The 22,611-nt window shown below is 36.4% G+C and overlaps 1 protein-coding gene across 1 annotated transcript in view; it reads right to left on the bottom strand.

Moving 5' to 3' along the window:
• Positions 1-18,040, bottom strand: part of LOC102730566 (nuclear RNA export factor 2) — a 28,751-nt gene extending 10,711 nt beyond the window's left edge. The window contains exons 1-2 of the mRNA XM_081809320.1: positions 17,929-18,040; positions 16,483-16,580 (exon numbers count right to left, since the gene is read on the bottom strand). Coding sequence (XP_081665446.1) covers positions 16,483-16,580; positions 17,929-17,963 — 133 coding nt within the window. The 5' untranslated portion in view covers positions 17,964-18,040. The remainder of the gene's footprint in view (positions 1-16,482; positions 16,581-17,928) is intronic.
• Positions 18,041-22,611: the final 4,571 nt, after the last annotated feature.

The following is a 22,611-nucleotide window of genomic DNA, read 5'->3' as shown; positions in this document are numbered from 1 at the left end:
AAGGTGGCAGTGTCTGGCATATAATGGGGCTTAATTAGTATTTGTTAAATGAATGTAGGCAATGTAGATCTGTGATCAACAAAGCCACTTTTGAGAATCCATACATCTCAAAATTTCTACCCATATCTACTTATTCCAGAAAAAAACTGGGCTGCAGAACTGTTTCACAACCTGCTTGTAAAACTACCATGTGTTGAATTTGTCTTTTGCAAAATTAGTCTTTTTTATTAGTGTACAGTTAGAACTAGAGCTAATTACCCACCTCTTGGTTAATGCTAAAACTACTGCTTTTCTGATCTGAGGAGGCTTTTTTTAAAAATTTTATTTTATTATGTTAGTCACCATACAATACATCATTAATTTTTGATGTTGTGATCCAGGGTTCATTGTTTTCGTATAACACCCAGTGTTCCATGAAGTACGTGCCCTCCTTAATACCCATCACTGGCTAACCAATCCCCCCACTCCCCTCCCCTCTAAAACCCTCAGTTTGTTTCTAAGAGTCCATAGTCTCTCATGAGGAAGGGAGGCTTTTGCAATCTGGTGGCAGAAATGAGGAGAAGCTTTCCTTAAATCCAGCAGATATAGCTTCTTGGGTGCCTGGTATGTGTAGGAAGAATGTTCTGGACCTACATGTATGTCTGTGAGTGCTCAGCTTTGTGACAGCAGTATGGTCCTTGTATCAGAGGAAAGCAAGAGTGTGTGAATGAGCATGTGTGTATGCATGGGCATGTGTTGATATTATCTGTTTTACATTTGTATAATTAGATTACAGATACATGTATTTCCAATCATGTTAGAAAGTGCATTGCCACACAAAACAGGACCCTAAAGTACATTTTCTTTTCATGTATTATATACTATATATACCCAATACTTGCTTCTTGTTTTTAATATGCCCTTTAATTTTTTTTACATCTTGGCATTTTAATATTTGAATTGATTTTCAAATTTGAAGTGTTAGAATTCTCTATACAAGGTATTTTTAATGGTGGAAGCCAAATTACCAAGTGGAGCATGGCTTGGGATTTAGGACAGTTCCAAGTTTTGATTCTGTGCTTTACAGCTTCCCAGCAGAAGCACATCATATTTTAAATTATAAGAGACAATTTCCTAAGGATATTTACACCTATATACTTCTCCACTAACAGTGCAGGAGGATCTAATTTCCTACAGTATGCTTAACCATTCAGAAGTCATTCTTACACTTTGACCCAGACATTTCACTTTAAAATATTCTATGCTGAAATATATACTTATAATTATATGACTGTGTTTTATAGGCTTTTTGACACAGAAAGACAATGGGATCAGGGAATGGCCGATATTGACAGAAGAGGGGTAGAAATGATTGTCCCTCGAATCAAGGATGGGAAAGAAGGGGCATGGGTACCTGACATACAGAGCAAAAAGTCCAAGGGATGGATGTATGGGCCAGAAAGATGAGGATGATCATTAGGAAGAGAATGAAACACAAATGGAAAAAGTCTATAAGGAACTGAATTCATCCTGGCAATATACACCTCTCTGGAAACCGTCCTTTCTTTCCATGTATAACTTGTCTGTCTCTGCTACTTCATCTTCAAGCTGAACACCAGAGAAATAGTTCCCACACAGTCTGAGAAAAAAGAGATCATACAGGGGAAGAGCATACAGTGATGAGTCTCTTGGACAGAAGGTTAGAGTTAAGGTCATGTTGGTCCCAGACACCACAGTCAATATTGCCCACTGGACTTTGGGTACCATCCCAGTGCTCATTTCAGCCCTAACACAGAGTCATACATCATTGGTTATGGGCATAGGGTTAGAGGTCAGATCAATGAGGGTTTGAATCCTGGTGCTAAATTCTATGGTCCAGGGAAAGTAACTTTGACTTCATGGTGACTCACCTTATTTTTTTTCCCTTAAATTGAAAATAGTAACAGTTTTGCCTCATAGTTGTGAAAATTGAGTTAATATATGGAAATACATGGAAAACACCTGGAGAAATGCCTGTGACCAAATAAACACTGTAAGTAAGTTAGCTATTATTAGGTCAGTACTTAGTACAACATCTGGTGTTTAGTAAAGGATGAATGGGTGTTATTTGCATTCATTGTTATTAGTCCTCTGGGAAATGAGAAGGAAAACAGATGGGTGTATGGGAGAAGATTGTGGTGTCAGCTATTAATGTATTTTATAAAGTAGCAACAGTAAAACAAGATAGCCTTAGTGTGAAATTATCTGACATTTATCTGATTAAGAGAACCAAAATAAAAAGCTTACACTCTGAAATAGGCATACAGACTGATTTGAAAGGGGGCTTACATGCTGAGTTCCAGTATTTTTGCTAAAAATGTATCATTATTTTAAAAAGTGTGGGGCATCTGGGTAGCTCAGTTGGTTAAGTGTCTGACTCTTGAGTTTGGCTCAGGTCATGATCTCAGAGTTGTGAGATCAAGCCCCATGTCAGGCTCCATGCTGCTTAAGATTCTCTCTCTCCCTCTCCCTCTGCCCCTCCCTCCCACTTATGTTCTCTTTCTCTCTATAAAAAAATGATTCAAGTTTAAGTGGTAGGCTCAAAAAACAAGATAGAATACTCCTGACACCTTATGACACTTTGTGAAAGAAAAAAAAGTCAGGATACAAAATTGTGTATTACAGAGTGATGTCAGCAACATGGTTGACCAGGAAGCTACAGGCCTTCCTTCCCCAACAGAGACATTGAATTAACAACAACATATGAACCAGAATACCTCTGTAAAGATTCTGGAGATCAATTGAGAAAATACAGCTTTCAAGCCCTTATAAAACCAAGAAGGGATTTTAGCTAAAGGGGTAGTAAAATTCATGTTGTTTTGCAGGATTGATCATGCCCCTCTGTCTTTGTGACACACCATAAAACAACTGGGAGGAAGCCGCCCATATTCCTTCCTTCCCTTGGGATGGAAACAAGAGTGGACCATATATCCAACATTCTGGCTTGTTAGGGGACTGATCCAGGATGAATTTGTCTTGTTTAAATTAGAAAACTTACTGGGCTTGCATCAAAGTTTAGAAAGTGCTGAAAACAGAGGTGAGCAGTAAATTGGAACTGCGGTTTCACAGGCAGATGCCAGGGAGAGCAAGAGACCAGAAAATGTATGAAAGGTCTTAGAGCTTCCAGCAAGGTTGACCTTAGTGAAGGTCATCCCCTGCATGAAGCCTGTACACAACAACTGGTGGAGTTGGTTGCTTTTTCAAATGCCCAAGTATTAGCAAAATTTACAAGTCCTACAAAGAAACAGGGAAATATGGTCCAGTTAAAAGAATAAAATAAAACTCCAGAAACTGACTGTAAAATAAAAAGATCTGTGAGCTGTCTGACAAAGAATTTAAAATAACGATCCTAAAGATGCTCAATAAGCTAAAAATGAAAACAGACAGACAACTGGATGAAACAGGAAAACGATGTCTGAACAAAATGAGAACATCAACAAAATGATAGACACTACAAAAAAAGCAAAAATTCTGGAGCTGCAAGATACAAGAACAACTGAAAAATTTGTAAGGGGTTCAACAGTAGAATTGGTCAGGCAGAAGAAATAATCAGTGAACATGAAGGCAGGTCATTTGAAATCACTGAGTCAGAGGAGCAAAAAGATAAAAGAATAAAGAAAAGTAAGGAGACCTATGGGACTTATGAGGCATTATAAAGAAGAACAATATATGCATTGGGGGAATCCCAGAAAGAAAAGAGAAAGGGGCAGAGAGCTTATTTGCAAAAATAATGGCCCAAACTTCCCAAATCTGAGGAAAGACATGGACATGATGATTCAAGAAGCTGAAGAAACTCCAATTAGGATAAATTCAAAAAGAATCACACTAAATTACATTATCAAATTGTCTAAAGTCAAAGACAATGAGAGAATCTTGTAAGCATCAAGAGAAAAGCAATTCATCATGTACAAGGGAATTTTTATATGATTACCAGTTGATCTGTCAGCCAAAATGTTGCAGGCTAGAAGGGAGTGAGATGATATATTCTAAGTACTGAAGTAAAAAAAAATAACTGTCAATAAAGAATACTGTATCTGGCAAATTGCCTTTAACAAATGAAGGAGAAATTAAAATTTTTCCAGATAAACAAAAGCTGAGGGAGTTCATTCTCACTAGAATTGTTCTACAAGAAATACTAAAGGGAGTCCAAGCTAAAATAAAAGAATTGTAGACAGAAACACTAAGCTGTATGAAAATATTAGATTCTGCAGTAAAGGTAAATACATGGACAAATATAGTAACTTGTACTATTGTAATTTTGGTGCATTAAATGACAATGAGAATTTAAATGACAGAAATATTTTTAAAAACCTATAAGTCTATGTTAATGAATATACAATATATAAAGATGTAATGTGCAACCTCAATAGCATAAAGTAGGGGAGGTGGAGGTGTAAAGCAGTAAAGTTTTTGTATGCAATTGAAGTTAAATTTTTATCAATTTAAAACAAATGTTATAATTTTTTAAAAAGATTTTATTTATTCATTTGAGAGAGAGAGATACAGAGAGAGAGAGAGAGAATGAGCAGGGGGAGAGGCAGAGGGAGAGGGAGAAGCAGGCTCCCCACTGAGCCAGGAGCCCAATGTGGGACTCAATCCCAGGACCCTGGGATCATGACCTAAGCCAAAGGCAGATGTTTAACCATCTGAGCCACTCAGGCGCCCCAATAACTTTAAGATGTTTTATGTAATTACCACATAGATTTTATGTGATAGCCACAAAGAAAATATCTATAGAATATATGCAAAAGCAAATGAGAAGGGAATCAAAACATATCATTACAAAACATCAATTAAATACAGAGGAAGACAGTGAGAGAGGAAAGTAGGGACAAAAAAGCTACAAGACATACAGAAAATAATGAACAAAATGGCAATAGTAAGTCCTTTCCCATCAGTTATTACTTCAAATGTAAATGGATTTATCTCCCCAATCAAAAGACATAGATTGCCTGAATGGATTGAAAAAACAAGATCCAACTATATGCTCTCTACAAGAGATTCACTTTAGGTCTAAGGACATACATAAGCTGAAAGTGAAAGGGTGGAAAAAGATATTCTATGCAAATGGTAACCAAAAGAGAGTCGCAGTGGCTATACTAATACCAGACAAAATATACATTAAGTAAAAAACTGTCAGAAAAGACAAAGAAGGACATTATATAATAGTGAAAGGATCAATTCAGCAAGATGATATAAAAATTATTTATGTATGTATGCACTAAACTACAGAGTTCCTAAATACATGAAGGAATCTTTGATAAAATTGAAGGGGGAAATAAACAACAACACAATAATAGTAGGAGACTGTAATACCTAACTTTCAATAATGGATAGAACATCCAGATGGAAGATCAATAAGGAAATAGAAGACTTAAGCAACAGTATAGATTAATTGGGCCAAATAAACATATACGAAACACTCCCCCAAGAACAGCTTACATGCTTCTCAAGCACACATGGGACATTCTCCAGGACTGCATGTAAGGCCACAACGTAAGTCTTAACAAACTCAAGAAGACTGAAATAATACAAATATCTCTTCCAATCACAATGGAATGAAACTAGACATCAATACTATGAGGAAAACTGGAAAATCCATGAATGTATTGAAATTAAACAACACACTCATAAACAACCCATGGGTCAAAGAAATTACAAAGGAAATTAGAAACTACTTCTAGACAAATTAAAATGAACATAAAACATACCAAAACTTATGGGATGAAGCATAAGCAGTGCTAACAAGGAAGTTTATAGTTTTAAATGTGTACATTAAAAAGATGAAAGATCCCAAATCAACAACATACTTTTATACTTCAAGAAATTAGAAAAAGGCCAAGCTAAACCCAAAACTAACAGAAGGAAGGAAATAATTCAGTAAGAGCAAAGATAAATGAAATAGAGAAGAAATAAACAATAGAAAAAATCAACGAAACTTTAGAGTCGGGTTTTTGAAAAGATAAACAAAATTGACAACCCTCTAGTTAGATTCACTAAGAAAAAAAATAAAGATCCAAATAACTAAAGTCAGTAATGAAAGAGGGACATTACAACTGATACTACAGAAATGGAAAGTATTATAGGAGTATGTTATGAACAATTGTATGCTAACAAATTGGAAAACCTAGAAGAAATAAATTCCTACAAAAACACAAACTACCAAGATTGAATCATAACCGAAATAGAAAATCTGAACAGATCGATAGTAAGGGGAGTGAATCAATTATCAAAAACCTCCCAACAAGGTAAAGCCCAGGGCCAGATGCCTTTCACTGGAGAATTTTATCAAATATTTAAAGAATGAATGCCAAATGAAACCTGTCCAAAAAACTGAAGAAGGAATATTTCCAAGCTTATTCTAGGAGACCAGCATTACCCTTATACCAAAGCCAGACAGACACTACAAGAAAACTATAGGCCAATATCCCTGGTGAATATTGATGCAAAATCCTCAACAAAATATGAGCAAACCAAATATAACGGCACATTAAAAGGTTTATACACCATGACCAAGTGCAAGTTATCCATAGGATGCAAGAATAGTTCAACATGTGAAAATCAATCAATGTAATAAACTACATTAACAGAATGAAAGACAAAAACAGATAATCACAGTTATGCAGAAAAACATTTTACATAATTCAACACATTTTCATAATTAAAAAAAACACTTGACAAAATAGGAATAGAAGGAAACATCACTAATCAGCAGAGGGATACAAATAAAAACCACAGTGAGCTATCACCTACACCTATTAGGATGGCTACAAAAAAACCCCAAACAGAGCAAGTGTTTGTGAGGATGTGAAGAACTGGAAGCCTCGTGCACTGTTGGTGGAAATGCAAAACAATATAGCCTTTATGGAAAATAGTATGGAGATTCCTCAAAAAATTAAAAATAGAACTACCATATGACCCAACAATCCCAATTCTGGTTATATATTACGAATTGAAAGTGGAGTCTCAAAGAGATATTTGCACATGCATGTTCATAGCACTATTCATAAACAACCAAGAGGTAGATGGTAAAATGTTCACTGATGGATGAATGGATAAAAAAATTTTGGTATATACATACAATAAGATATTATTCAACCTTAAAATGGAGGAAAATCCTGTCACATGTTACAAGATGGATGAACCTTGAAAATATTATGCTAAATGAAATAAGCTGGTCACAATAAGACAAATACTGTATGATTCCATTCTTATGATGTATCTTAGGTAGTCAAATTCATAGAAACAGACAGTAGAATGGTGGTTATCAGGGGTTGGGGGAAAGGGCAAGGAGAACCTGCTGTTTAATATAGTTTCAGTTTTGTAAGATGAAAAAGTTCTGGAGATTGGTTTCACAACAATGTGAGTATACTTAACAGTACCGAACTATATACTTAGAAATGGTTATGATGGTAAATTTTATGTACTGTGTTTTTTACCACAATTTTTAAAAATGTACATTATAATACATTATTCAGAAATAAATATTAGTGAAAGTTTGTTTTGATTTATAAATATAAACATAAAGAAGTCAAGGTAAAAGAACATAAGAATGTCAACTGTGTTTAAAAATGGGTGATTGGAATGCAGACATTATACTTTCATGTCCACGCTTCACTACTATACACGGGTGGGTTGAGGTTTTGTCAGGTGCTTGGGGGGAAGCACTACTCCTATTGACTCATTACACAGCACAATAGAAATAATTTATTATTGATAATCAGATCCCCCTGTCTTCTCTCTGATTAATAAGCTGCAACAATTTGGACGATTCACCCAATTTATCCTGATCCCAAATTACTTATATGTAAAAATCAGGGACTAGAGCTAACCACCACCTTGAACAAATATAAAGCATATACCACATGCGTATATACCATAGCAAATTAGTCTCTTTTTCTCTCATCTCCATGTAAACCTTGATCTGCATTCTGTCACTACATATTCATTTTGCCTGCTCTAGAATCTCATATAAATGGAATCATACACCCTGCATGCCTTTGTGTCTGGTTTCTTTAAGTCAGCACAATGTTTTTGAGATCCGCCCATGTTTTTGCTTTTTTTTATTGCTGAGTAATATCCCATCACATGTATCTGTATACCTTTGATATTATTTTAATGAGATTTCAGGAAGAAGTGAAAGTAAATCTTTATGTTAAATCAGCCATATTTCTTGATCAGTTTTCTGTTCTTTTATAATGGATATAACTTCTTCCTTTATCACTCTTTTATCTCTCTAGAAAATATTATCTTAAGGTCTTGTTCAGCTTTTTCTGTTTTTTATTTATTTATTTATTTTATTCCCTTAGTGCAAATCATTTGATTTGTTGAGTTTGTTCTGTCTCTTCCATCCTTACCTTGGGTTGTAATTGTCTCCTGCAAAGAAAGCTTCACTGCCAAGTCAGCACTGTGCTCATGGGTGCTTGGCTTTCATCTGCACCTTGTTTATTACTATTGGCATATTATATGTATTTATTAATGTAATATCATTATTCCAAAACCACAAGTACAAAATTTTCAAATGAAATATTGTTAAATACTTACACTGTCGTCATTTAAATCATTCAGGTAGTTCTGAACATTGTTCACACACTAGAGCTACTTGGGGAGATAGAAAAAAGAGGGAGGAGTTAAGATGGCAGAGTAGTAGGGGGACATTTAGCTTGCCTCATCCTTCGAACACAGCTAGATAAATATCAAATCATTCTGAACACCCAAAAAATCGATCGGAGGACTGAGAGAACAAAACTGCACATCTATAGGTAGAAAAATGACCACCTGTGGAAGGTAGGAGCTGCAGAGAGTTGATTTGGGGGAGAAAAGACTGTAGGTCCTGTGAAGTGGAGGGAGCCTTGATCACAGAGAGGAGGGAGAGGGGGAGAGAGAGAGAAGCAGTAGGTAGGGGATTACACAAGAAAAATTCTTCCCCAAAACCACTGACTGGGAAAAGAGGGGGAGACTGACTACCACAAGTTATTATAAGCAGCAGAGTGCAAAGTCTGAAATTTTAGAATTCTGAGCCATCACCGGGGTCATGCCTGGTGGGCTTAGCGGTGCTCCTGTGCAGAAGGAGGGCAGAGACCCGGGAGTGGGCATCGTGGTCTGAGGATCCCCTGGGTGGCATGGGGAGAAACAATTCCCCTTCTTTGGAGTGAATTTGGGAGTGGTGACACAGCCTCTCCAGGGACAAAAGAACTGGCAGTGCCAACGTGCTGCCCTATTCCCTAGCATAGGAACCAAGACACCAGCTGAGGGCAGAAAACCTTGGTGCTGACTTTTTGCTGCACTTTACCATAATCTCTGAACTGCAGTGTGGTTGTGTCACCACTGCTCTGGAACAAACCTGCAAACCAGAAAAATGCAGTGAGACCCTCTCCCAGAGGACCAGTGCAGGTCCAGGCCATGTGGGTTCCTAAAATTTGGAGTTTTGAAACCCAGCTGCATGCCTGAGGTAAAACACAGGAGTACTTTGCCATCTGGCAGGCAAATAGCTCAGACAGAGACAGGGTGAAGGCATGGATCTGACAGAAGCCAGGGACACAAGATGGGTGATTGTTTGTTCTTCTGTGAAGAGTGACAGGTGCAAACTCCCTGCTCCAGGGACAAGAGAGTGGAACAAGGCCATTCCCCATCCCCACCCATCAGCACTGAAAGCCTTCAGTGAGCAACACAGTGCCCCCAGTGGAGGCTGGAGCTGCTTATGCCAAACCCCGCCCCCCTGCACCCTGCAGGAGCATCTTTCCTAGGCAAGTTCTTCTGGAATCAGTTCAGCAGGCCCCACCCCTGGAAGACCAGCACAAACCCCTCATAAGCACCAAGTTTACTGTGCTAGAGTGCTGCAAAGCTTCAGCTCTGGGGGAAATAGGATCTAGCTTCTTTTAACAAGCAGACCAAAAGACACCTAGTTAAAACTTGCCACACAGTGGACAAGGTCCAAACACTCCCCACTGCAGGCAAAAAAGAAACTCTGCAGAGGACTGACCTGAGGGTAGGAGCAGCCAAAACACTGGAGCAGAGTACATATAGGACATTTTTTTTTTTTTGGCCCTCTTCTTAATATAGCCATTACTCTCAGGAGCAGGAATATAACAGGCTTTCCTAACAATCACACACAAAAAACAGTGACCTAGACAAAATAACAAGACAGAGGAATTCACCCCAAAAGAAATAACAGAAAGAAGTAAAGCCAGGGATTTAATCAATACAGATATAAGTAAGATGTCTGAACCAAAATTTAAAACAACAATTATAAGGATATTACCTAGGCTTGAAAAAAGCATAGAAGACACTAGAGGATCACTTACTGCAGAGATAAAAGAACTAAAAACTAGTCAGGCTGAAATAAAAAATCCTATAACTGAGATGCAAATCTGACTAGATGACATGACAATGAGGTTGGATGAAGCAGTGGAATAAATCAGTAATATAGAAGATAAAATTATGGAAAATAATGAAGCTGAAAAGAAGAGGGAAAGAAAGGTACTGGATCACAAATGTAGATGTAGGGAACTCAGCAACTCCTTAAAGGTTAATAACATTCATATCATAAGAATCCCAGAAGAAGAAGAGAGAGAAAAAGGGACAGAAGGTTTATTTGAGCAAATTATACCTGAAAACTCCTAATCTGAGTAAGGACATAGACATTGAAATCCAAGCACAGAGAACTCCCATTAAATTCAACAAAAGCTGGCCATCACTAAGACCTATCATAGTCAAACTCACAAACTACACAGACAAGGAAAGAATGCTGAAAGCAGCAAGGGAAAAAAGTCCTTAACCTGCAAGGGAAGACAGATCAGGTTGCAGCAGAACTGTCCACAGAAACTTGGCAGGCCAGAAGTGAGTGGCATGATATATTCAACATGCTGAATGGGAAAAATATGCAGCCAAGAATACTTTATCTGGCAAGGCTATCATTCAGAATAGAAGGAGAGATAAAGAGTTTCTCAGATAAACAAAAACTAAAGGAATTCATGACCACTAAACCAGCCTTGCAAGAAATACTAAAGGTGACTCTGAGTGGGGAAAAAAAGACCAAAAGCAACAAAGACTAGAAAGGAACAGAGAACATCACCAGAAATATTTTCTTTTCGAGTCTACATGGAACAATCTCCAGAATAGATCACATACGGGGTCACAAATCAAGCCTCAAAAAGTACAAAAAGTTCAAGATAATAGCATGCATATTTTCAGACCACAATGCTATGAAACTTGAAGTCAACCACAAGAAAAAAATTTGGAAAGACTACAAATACATGGAGGTTAAAGAACGTCTTAGTAAGGAATGCATGGGTTAACCAGGAATTTAAAGAAAAAAATAAAAAAAATACATGGAAGCAAATGAAAATGAAAACACAACAGTTCAAAACCTTTGGGATGCAGCAAAGGCAGTCCTAAGAGGGAAGAATATTGCAATACAGGCCTATCTCAAGAAGTAAAAAATGTCTCAGATACACAACCTAACCTTACACCTAAAGGAGCTAGAAAAGGAACAGCAAATGAAACCTAAAGCCAGCAGAAGAAGGGAAATAATAGATTAGAGCAGAAATAAATGATATAAAAACAAAACAAAAACCCACAGTAGAACAGATCAACAAAACTAAGAGCTGGTTCTTTGAAAGAATTAATAAAATAGGTAAACTCCTAGCCAGACTTACCAAAAAGAAAAGAGAAAGCACCCAAATAAAATCATGACAGAAAGAGGAGAGATCACAATCACAGAAATGTAAAAATTATAAGAGAATATTATATAAAATTATATGCCAACAAACTGGGCAATCTGGAAGAAATGGACAAATTTCTAGAAACATACAAACTACGAACACCAAAACAGGAAGAAATAGAAAATCTGAACAGACCCATAACCAGCAAAGAAATTGAATCAGTAATCAAAAATCTCCCAACAAACAAAAGTCCAGGGCCAGATGGCTTCCCAGGGAATTCTACCAGACATTTAAAGAAGAGTTAATACCTATTCTTCTCAAACTGTTCCAAAAAACAGAAACAGAAGAACTTCCAAACTCATTCTACAAGGCCAGCATTACCTTAATTCCAAAACCAGACAAAGACCCCACTAAAAAAGAGAATTACAGGCCAATATCCCTGATGAATATGGATGCAAAAATTCTCAACGAGCAAATTGATCCAACAGTACATTAAAAGAATTATTCACCACTATCAAGCGGGATTTATTCCTGGGCTTCAGGGGTGGTTCAATATTCACAAATCAATCAATGTGATACACCACATTAATAAAAGAAAGGATAAGAACCATATGATCTTCTTATTAGATACAGAAAAAGCACTTGACAAAGTACAACATCCATTCTTGATAAAAACACTCAACAAAGTAGGTATACCTCAACATCATAAGGGCCATATATTAAAGATACACAGCTATTATCATCCTCAATGGGGAAAAACTGAGAGCTTTTCCTCTAGGGTCTCAAACAAGACAGGGATGTCCACTCTCACTGTTACTATTTAACATAGTACTGGAAGTCTTTGCCTCAGCAATCAGACAACAAAAAGAAATAAAAGGAATCTAAATCAGCAAGGAAGAAGTCAAATTTCACTCTTTGCAGACAACATGATACTCTATGTAGAAAACCCAAAAAACCCCACCAAAAAACTGGTAGAACTAATACATGTATTCAGCAAAGTCACAGGATATAAAATCAATGTACAGAAATCTGTTGCATTTCTATGCACCAATAATGAAGCAGCAGAAAGAGAAATCAAGGAATCGATCCCATTTATAATTGCACCCCAAACAATAAGATACCTAGGAATAAACCTAACCAAAGAGGTAAAAGGTTTGTACACTGAAAAATATAGAACACTAATGAAAGAAAGTGAAAAAGACACAAAGAAATGGAAAAACATTTCATGTTCATGGATTGGAAGAACAAATATTGTTAAAATGTCTATACTACCTAAGGAAATCTACACATACAATGCAATCCCTAGCAAAATACCAACAACATCTTTTAAAAACCTAGAACAAACTATCCTAAAATTTGTATGGATCCACAAAAGACCCCGAATAGCCAAAGGAATTTTGAAAAAGAAAACCAAAGCTGGTGGCATCAAAATTCTGGACTTCAAGCTATATTATAAAGCTGTAGCCATCAAGACGGTATGGTACTGGCACAAAACCAGACACATAGACCAATGGAACAGAATAGAAAACCCAGAAATGAACATACAACTATAGGGTCAACTAGTCTTTGACAAAGCAGGAAAGAAAATCCAATGGAAAAAGATAGTTTCTTCAAATGGTGCTGGGAAAACTGGACAGCAGCACGCAGAAGCATGAAACTGGAACACTTTCTTATACCATACACAAATATAAATTCAAAATGGATGAAAGACCTAAACATGAGACAAGAAAGCATCAAAATCCTAGAGGAGCACACAAGGAGCAACCTCTTTTACCTCGGCCCTAGCAACTTGTTACTAGACATGACTCTACTAGACAGGACTCTAGAGGCAAGGGAAACAAAACCAAAAATGAACGGTTGGGACTTCATCAAGATAAAAAGCTTTCACACAATGAAGGAAACAATCAACAAAACTAAAAGGCAACCTATGGAATTGTAGAAGATATTTATAATATGACATATCTGACAAAGGATTAGTATCTAAAATCTATAAAGAACTCTCAAACTCAACACCCCAAAAATAAATAATCCAGTTTAGAAATGAGCAGAAGACACGAATAGACATTTTTCTAAAGATGACACCCAGATAGCCATCAGACACATGAAAAGATGCTCAACATCACTCATCATCAAGGAAATACAAATCAAAACCACGATGAGATACCACCTCACCCTGTCAGAATGGCTAAAATTAAAAACACAGGAAACAATAGATGTTGGCGAGGATGTGGAGAAAGGGGTCCCTCTTATACTGTTGGTGGGAATATAAACAGAGGTGCAGCCACTGTGGAAAACAGTATGGAGGTTTCTCAGAAAGTTAAAATAGAACTACCCTAAGATACAGCAATTGCACCACTAGGTATTTACCCAAAGGATACAAAAGTACTGATTTGAAGGGGCACACAAACCCCTATGCTTATAGCAGCATTATCTACAATAGCTAAACTATGGAAAGAGCCCAAATGTCCATCAACTGATGAATGGATAAAGAAGAAGTGGTATATACACAGAGTGGAATATTACACAGCCATCAAAAAGAATGAAATCTTGCCATTTGCAGTGATGTGGATGGAGCTAGAGTGCATTATGTTAGGTGAAATAAGTCAGTCAGAGAAAGACAAATATGATATGATTTTACTCCTATGTGGAATTTAAGAAACAAACAGATGAACATAAGGGAAAAACAGAGGGGAAAACAAATCATTAGAGACTCTTAATGACAGAGAACAAACTGAGAGATGATGGAGGGAGGTGGATGGGGAATGGGCTAAATGGGTGATGGGTATTAAGGAGGGCACTTTTTATGATGAGCCATGGGTGTTATATGTAAGTGATGAATCACTAAATTGTACTCCTGAAACCAATATTACACTATATGTTAACTAACTAGAATTTAAATAAAAATTTGAGAAAAAGAAATTTTAAAAAAAGGAAAAAATTCTAGCACCAGGGTATACCTACAACAATTAAAGCAGAATTGGAATCAGACTAGGCAACTACATTTTTTAAACTGTCCACATGACTGCAGTGTGCAACCAAGACTGAAAACTGTGTTAAAGTGTCAGGTTTTGGTTTATGCTTGCCAGGAAAGCCTAGGAATGATTTCCATCTCATTTGCTGATCTTCCACTCAGTGCTATTTTGGAGACCTAGTGATTCCATTAGCATAGAACAGGGAATTGGCAAACTATGGCCCATGGACCAAACCTCTCCTGTGGCCTGTTTTTGTGGGCCCTGCAAGCTGAGAATGGCTTTTACATATTTGAATGGTTGAAAAATCAATCCCCACACCTGAGCCACAATACCATGAGCAAATGGACTACTGAGAAAAGACCCTGGAATGAAGTCACAATTGACTACAGTAAATCTTCCTGGGCTTAGCCAAAGGGACTTCCAGCCATTTACCAGTTACTATGCACTTGCTTTAAGGACACTTGCTCTAAGCCAGAGTTCAACAAATTTTCCTGGAAAGGGTCAGATCATAAATATTTGAGGCTTTGCAGGCTTTTCAGTTTTTGATAGAGCTATTCAAATCTGTTGTTGTCAACCAAAGGCTGCCATACATACAGCATGGCTCTGTTCCAGTAAAACTTTAAGTATGGCCACAGACATGAGAATTTCAAATAATTTTCATGTGTCATAAAATATTCTTTTACATTGAAGAAATAGAAAATAATAATATAAGGGTTTTCTTTTTTAATATAAAGAGGATTCTTGACAAATAATGCATGAAAAGGCAAAATTACTGTTCAATCTTAATTAGTTATAGAAATGCAAAAAATTGGAAATAATAGCAAACCAAATCCTGGAATAGGTAAAACAGATAATACAACATAACAAAATTGTGTTTATCCCAAACTTGCAGTGTGGTTTAACATCAGGAGATCCATAATATAATCCATTACATTAATAAGATAAAGAAGCAGGAAAATGATAATCATCACAAAGATTTCATAAAAAAAGGACATAAACAAAATTTAATAACCAATCAAGATTAAACAACTCTCAGCTAACCAAGAATAGAGAGCTATTTCTTTAAACTGATAACATGTATTTTTCTAAAAAGACTACAACAAACACCATACATAATTGTGAAACATTAAAAGCATTCCATTTTAACCAGAAGAGGCAAGGATGGCTCATATAATCAGTTCTTTTTAAAAAAGAATTTATTTAAGAGAGAGACAGAGCATGAGTGGGGGGAGGGACAGAGAGAGAAGGAAAGAATCTCAAGCAGACTCTGCACTGAGCACAAAGCCCAACGTGGGGCTCAATCTCACAACCCTTAGATCATGACCTAAGCCAAAATCAAGAGTCAGACGCTCAACCAACTAAGCCACACAGGCACCCCTCATATAATCAGGTCTGTTCAACATCTGAGTATCCCAGGCAGTGAATGAGTGCAGTTAACCAAAATAAATAAATGCATACATATATACATAAATTAATAAATGTGTAAGAGTGAAGAAACAAAACTGTCTTCATAAAAAATTCCAGAGAAATCTACAGAAAATTATAAGAATAGAGATTAACCAATTTATTGGATGTAATACTAATATATACAAAAGAATTGTACAAATAGAAAATAATATTTCATTGTGAATATACCATTTACAATAGCAAAAAGATTTGGTCTGTGAAATATTCTGTGAATTGGCTCACTTGGCAACTCTCAGTTGTAAACTCCATTATGTTCTGTTAAAGCAGCCTGTATGGACTAAGACACTACCTCTCTCTTTGATATTCAAATTGCATATTAGCATAGTTATCTTAAAAATATGACAATATAAAAATCCTTTTACCTTCATTTCTGTATGTCCCAAATTTCTCTGATGGAAGAACATATGTTTGTTGTTGCTGTCTTTCGGACATAGTGTTTTGTATATCAAACCTGGAAGTGCTGAAATGAGAGAAAAGGTAGAATGGATATCATATAATAAAAATATTACACATGACAATATTCTTTAACTGTCTATCAAACAATATTTCAAAATCCCACAAATGTAAACACAATCCTTTATTTGCTGAATTTTACTCATTCACTACCATCTATGTGATCTTTATGAAATGTATCACCCATAATTTTACTTAACATATTTTTCTTAAATAAATTTACTATTTTTTCCATATGAAGAACAGGAGGAAGGGAGAAAGTTTTCAAGGATTCTAAGAAGCAATGGTGAGAAAATCAGGAGGAAAATCAGAAGCTAATAGTGTCTGGTTGGATTAGTTTAAGCCATTTAGAAATCCCTAGCACAAAAATATATGCAACCAATGTGCACTTTGAAAAACTGTTGAACTACAAAGTAAATCTAAGAAAAACATTCTAAAACTTCATATAATGGCTACTGTCACACTTAAAAATATTTTTTGAGTATAGCTGAACCTCCACACTTTCATTGAAAAAATATCCAATTCTTTAAAAAAGTCTCTCTTCTTCCCTCTCTATACAAAATCAAAGAAGAAAGAGAAATTAAGATCAGATTTGGAATTATTTATACAAATTGGCATCTAGGGGTGCCTGGGTGGCTCAGTTGTTAAGCGTCTGCCTTCGGCTCAGGTCATGATCTCAGGGTCCTGGGATCGAGTCCCGGCATTGGGCTCCCAGCTCAGCAGGGAGCCTGCTTCTACCCATCCCCCCCCACCCCGCTTGTGTTCCCTCTCTCGCTATCTCTCTCTGTCAAATAAATAAATAAAATCTTTAAAAAAAAACTGGCATCTAAGAGGTCTCTGGTGTCTTTGATAATAGCACGGTCAGACGATGGCAGAGGAGTCCAATACAGACAGCTAATACGGCAGGGTGATAATCAAGAGTAGGGCTTTAGTGTGGGGGTGCGGAAGAGGAATGGGAATGGAGTCCCACCGCGTTTCTAGAGACTGACCATTGAGAGAAGTACATGAACCCCTGCCGCATCCTCTCATGCCAATTCTCTGAGTAAATATCCAGTATTTACCGGTGCCCAACCCACCTGAGTGCCACTTAACGCGGCAGGATATAAAAGTTGAGGGAAAGGATGGGATCTGAACCCGAGTTTCAGGAAATTTCTCCCTTTGCCAGGGTGCAAACCACAGTTCTAAAGGTCTTCTCTTTGTATAGGTCTGACTTCTAAGAAAGCTAAGTTGAGCCACACTTCAGGAGACTCCACACACTGAAAAGCACGCTCGCACACGACCACGGGGGGGGGGGGGGGCATAGGGGGATCACGTGACTGCAGGATCCATGTAACCCACAGCTGTCGGGGGTCTACCTGACTTCCAGGTCCTTCACCGGCAGGGTCCACATGACAGAAAGATCTAAGTGACTTCAGCAGCCGTTGATATTCGAGCAACGGAGAAAGCTGAGCCTCACGTCACCAGAGGATATAGGTGACCAATGGCGATTGGGTAGTGCGGTGCTCACGTGACTGCCACGTAATGGGAGGAGTCACATGGCTGCTAACTCATAGATTTACAGTTTGGTAGCCCACGATCTCCATGTGATAGAGACAACCGAGCCTGACATCATCGGAAACAGGACACCCATGTGACTTTGAGAGCTGAGGCTTCCACATACCACTAGCTAGTAGGGGCCACATGACAGGAAAAATCCACATGATGGGTAGAATTTAAGAGTCCCTGATGCTGTAGTGACTTGAAGCTGAATCTACCACGTGATCATAGTGGCAAGTGGTTCAGAGAGACCAGGTGAACTTAAGGTTTAGAAGCCCATGGTATTGACATGACCAGTATGTCTGGACCTGCCCCATAATTGTAGTGTCCACATGATGACAGTATTCATGTGACCACAGCTTTAGGAACCCACAAGGTTCAAATGCTGGGTCAACTTTTTAACAGTTGGGTGCAATAACAGTAGTATTCTCCAATCTGCATATTTTAGGAGACCATTCTCTTCATGAGATCTGAGATTGCCCACATTCCTGGGCTCCCTAGTGATGGTGGTGGCTCCAAGTGACCTTCCTTAACACACAAGCTTGGGCTTTACCTACTCCACCCCTTTTTTAATGTGCTAATTCTATGTTATTTTTCTAATAATGCATGAGATTTAAAACATAAATTAATACATAGCAATGAAATGGGTCCTTCCTAAAACCATAACAATTGCCATATTGTGGAGATTACATCAAAAGCCTAAGGAGTGGTTACAGATAAGCATCGATGACTTAATTTCGTGCAAGTCTAAAGGAAATTAAAGCAAACCAAGTAAGTGAATTTTAGCTTTTAATTTGAAAAAAAAGGTATAATAATTACTATGTGTCAAGGACTTAAAAATGTTAAATCATTTAATAGTAATTCTATGGAGTAGGTACTATCTTTATTATTCAAATTTTCACAGATGAGGAAGTTGAAGCACAGATGTGTTAAGTCACTTGCCTAAAAAGTCAGAATTTATAGATGTCAAGTCAGGGATTACCTTCAGACACTCTGGATCCAAACTTTGTGTTCTGATCAACCACTAGATTCTCCAAAGAAAATTAATATTAATTCAGCCTTCCTTATTCAGACTAACTGGAAAGCCATCCTCAGTTTCTGAAAAGTTGAGATAATGGAGGACCTCTTTGAAATGCCATTTAAATAATTTCAAGTACTACCAGTAATTAGAACTAATCAAACAAAATTCAAACTTTAATTTTTAATTAAGGCTCTTAGATTTATTTTAATGTATAAATATAATTGTAATAATATATGTAATATTCATTTATATAATAGGTGGTATATAATGTTAAGTGCTAGTTGAAAACATCTCCTTTTAAATAAATACCAAAAAGGGAAATATTGTGGAATTTAAATGTAATACCTGGCCCTTGCTGGAATTATAAAAATTAAAAATGAGTGGAATATGAATTAGATATTACTGTGTATATTAGATATACTTTGAACTTTCCTAGAAAGAACAGAGAAAGGGGAAGAATATACAATGTAGTTTTTTTTAAATTGCAGTTTTATGAACACCTCTTTTGCTGATTTGTGTGGAAAACTGAAGCTTTGTATGTATATCCACAATAAATTTGATGTGGCCTTTCTGGTTTGCTGATTTAGGAAACTTAATGCTATAAAAGCAATGGTATTATTTTGCTGGGTACCTGCAATATAGCATAGTTACATAAATAAGCTGAAGAAAATTCAACAGCCAAATTTTGCACCAGGGCTGAATCTGAGTATTTTAGTAAGGAGGACAACAGACTCTGTGTTTGTATTTCTAAGACTACTGAAGGAAGTTGTGATTTTTTTTTTTTGATTGACTACAATTTGTGAAAATTGGTGTTCTGTAGATAATTTTGAAAAATCATTTATGGGACACATGTAAATGCAGGTTATGAAAATGGAGCCATGTATTTACAATAAAACCTATTATGAAACTTCAAATCGGATTTAGGAAGCATCTTTATACAGTCACAGGAGTCTGACATCAAGACCTTATGCCTGGCCCGACTCTAGTTTCTGTAACTACCTACAGATGGACAGATCACAGTGTAAGACACAGCAGAATTATACCTATCCCACTTATGTTCAAGTGAGACTTACACATATTGATGGTGATTGAGATCAGCTTCTTTCACCAAAAGATGAACACTGTAGTTCTAATTATAACTTTTCCTCAGAAGAGTCAGATTTTCTCCTGTCAGACCTGTAGTCATATCATATATTTTTTCTCTGATTACCAGGAATTTTTTAGGATTAAAAAAATACTTAGTTACATCAATGGGTGCCTGTCAGCACTGTTTAATATACATTGGGGGGGGTGCTGAGCCTGCAGATAAACATCTATATGAACCCAGCTTCTATGTGCTAGGCAGGTTACACACTGCATTTATCAGATGCTGCATTTATTTAAGTGAGGCAGATTGATATGTCATTCTTCTTGAACATTATTTGGCAAGATTTACTGGGAACAACTTTTACTACTTTTATATTTTTCTTTTGTGGTGAACTATTGGAGGTCAGCGCTAGTGGCTTTTGGAGGAGTGGCTTTACCTAACACAGAAAGATGGAAAAGGGGAATAACAGGCAGTTGCGATCTGTTAAATTAAACATAAATACTCAAATGCTTCTGGTTCAAGAACAAATATGTACAACTGAATTAGAGGTCCTTTGTGAATTTACTTTCAGAAAGTAAAATTGACTTACCTGATAACATTATACAAGGGAATTCATCAGATATGACTGTATCTTTATAGAAATTGTAATCAGAACATGTTTGGTTTTTTGTTCCTTGAAGAAGTTCATTATTTAACTAGAAGTAATTTTACTGTCAGTGTCAAGCAATGGGAAAGAAGAGAACCAGTTGTAGACAATGCTCTGTGACAAAGTGCTCCCTATGCTCCCCTTCCCTAATATAACGTAAAATTCAACAACTACAGATAATGAGTTCATTCTTGGGGGCTTCCACAGCATGGAAATAGAAAATTACATCTACAATGAAAACTTCTTTGAGGCCAAAGGATGGAGAGGAATGAAAAGATTGGGATTCCTTACAGGATTTTTGCTCATGAGCTGTGCCACTTATGATAGTATGATTCTCTGATACAGTCTGAAAACCCCATTCACATGAAGACCATTAAAAATAAGTAAGTGTGGTTCAAGGCTTTAAAGTTATCAAAAGTGGAAAATGTAAACGGTCTCACCTTGGCTTTTGTTATCTACTCAATGTAACTGTTTTTTGCCACTCAAAAAATAATCTTTAAAAATATTGTGAAATCAGTTTTTATGTTAAGCAGCTACACTGTTTTCTTGTTATTATATCACACTTCAATCTATTGCTGAGAGATATCTCTGCAAATGATATAAATGAGTGAGCTTAGCCAGCTTTATTCAGAAGAAAATTAGGCTTGGGGACTAAGCGATATTGGTAAACTTTGTATTTCCATAATATCACCAGATAATTTCTTAATTATCTACTTCACAACAGTCTATTTGAGCCCAATTATAACCTAAAATGTACAAGATGCTCTACCAATATATTCTTTCACAAAATGCAAAAAACATGGCATGTCCTGTGATCTCTAAAAACTGACAGGTCCTTTTTTTTTTTGTCACTGAATCAATTTTATTTATTTTTATTTTTTAATTTTAATTAATTAATTAATTTTTCTATTATTAACATATAATGTATTATTTGTTTCAGGGGTACAGGTCTGTGATTCATCAGTCTTACACAATACACAGGTACTTTGAATAGTCCACTGGATTCTGAAATCCAAATTTAGTTCAGTGTATCGGTTTTTATATGGGATACTTTTATACAAACCAGCAATTAAAAGTCTTTCAAATGATATAAATTAATACATGCAAATGGTTAGAGTAGAAAAACTGAAAATTTAGATTTAAATACTCAAGTCCCTTATGCGGTAATAGACACTGAAGCACAAATTATATGAATAAGTGTAATTGGAAATTAAATAAATTTGACATCTGCTACACTAACCAGAAAATCATACTCTAGCTACACAATTTTTAGCCGATAAATTTGGTAAGCACACAGTCAACATCCTAAAACAAAAGTCTCATAGGGCAAAAATTAAAAATACTGCAGAAGAGGGAGCTAATTTTCTTGATGTAGTTTCCTAAAGGAAACACATTCTTTTGAAAGGGATTGTAGAATGTAACTTATAATTTGTTTCTTGTAATAAACTTATTATTGATAAAATATTATCAGTAATTAGACCTGGTGAAAAGGAAGGACAAACAATGTTTAAAAAATTCTTCTATTAAATACTAGTAAATCAAATCCAACCGCACATTAAAAGAATCATTCAGCACGATCAAGTGGGATTTATTCCTGGGCTTCAAGAGTGGGTCAGTATTTGCAAATCAATCAACGTGATACACCACATTAATAAAGGAAAGGATAAGAACCATATGATCCTTTCGATAGATGCAGGAAAAAAATCATCTATCAAAAACATCAAAAAGTAAGTTGATTGTTATAAAAT

This window comes from Leptonychotes weddellii, chromosome X (genome assembly GCF_054177405.1).
Source record: "Leptonychotes weddellii isolate Sample4059 chromosome X, ASM5417740v2, whole genome shotgun sequence".
Lineage (NCBI taxonomy): Eukaryota > Metazoa > Chordata > Mammalia > Carnivora > Phocidae > Leptonychotes > Leptonychotes weddellii.
This window is presented reverse-complemented; position numbering and strand designations above follow the sequence as displayed.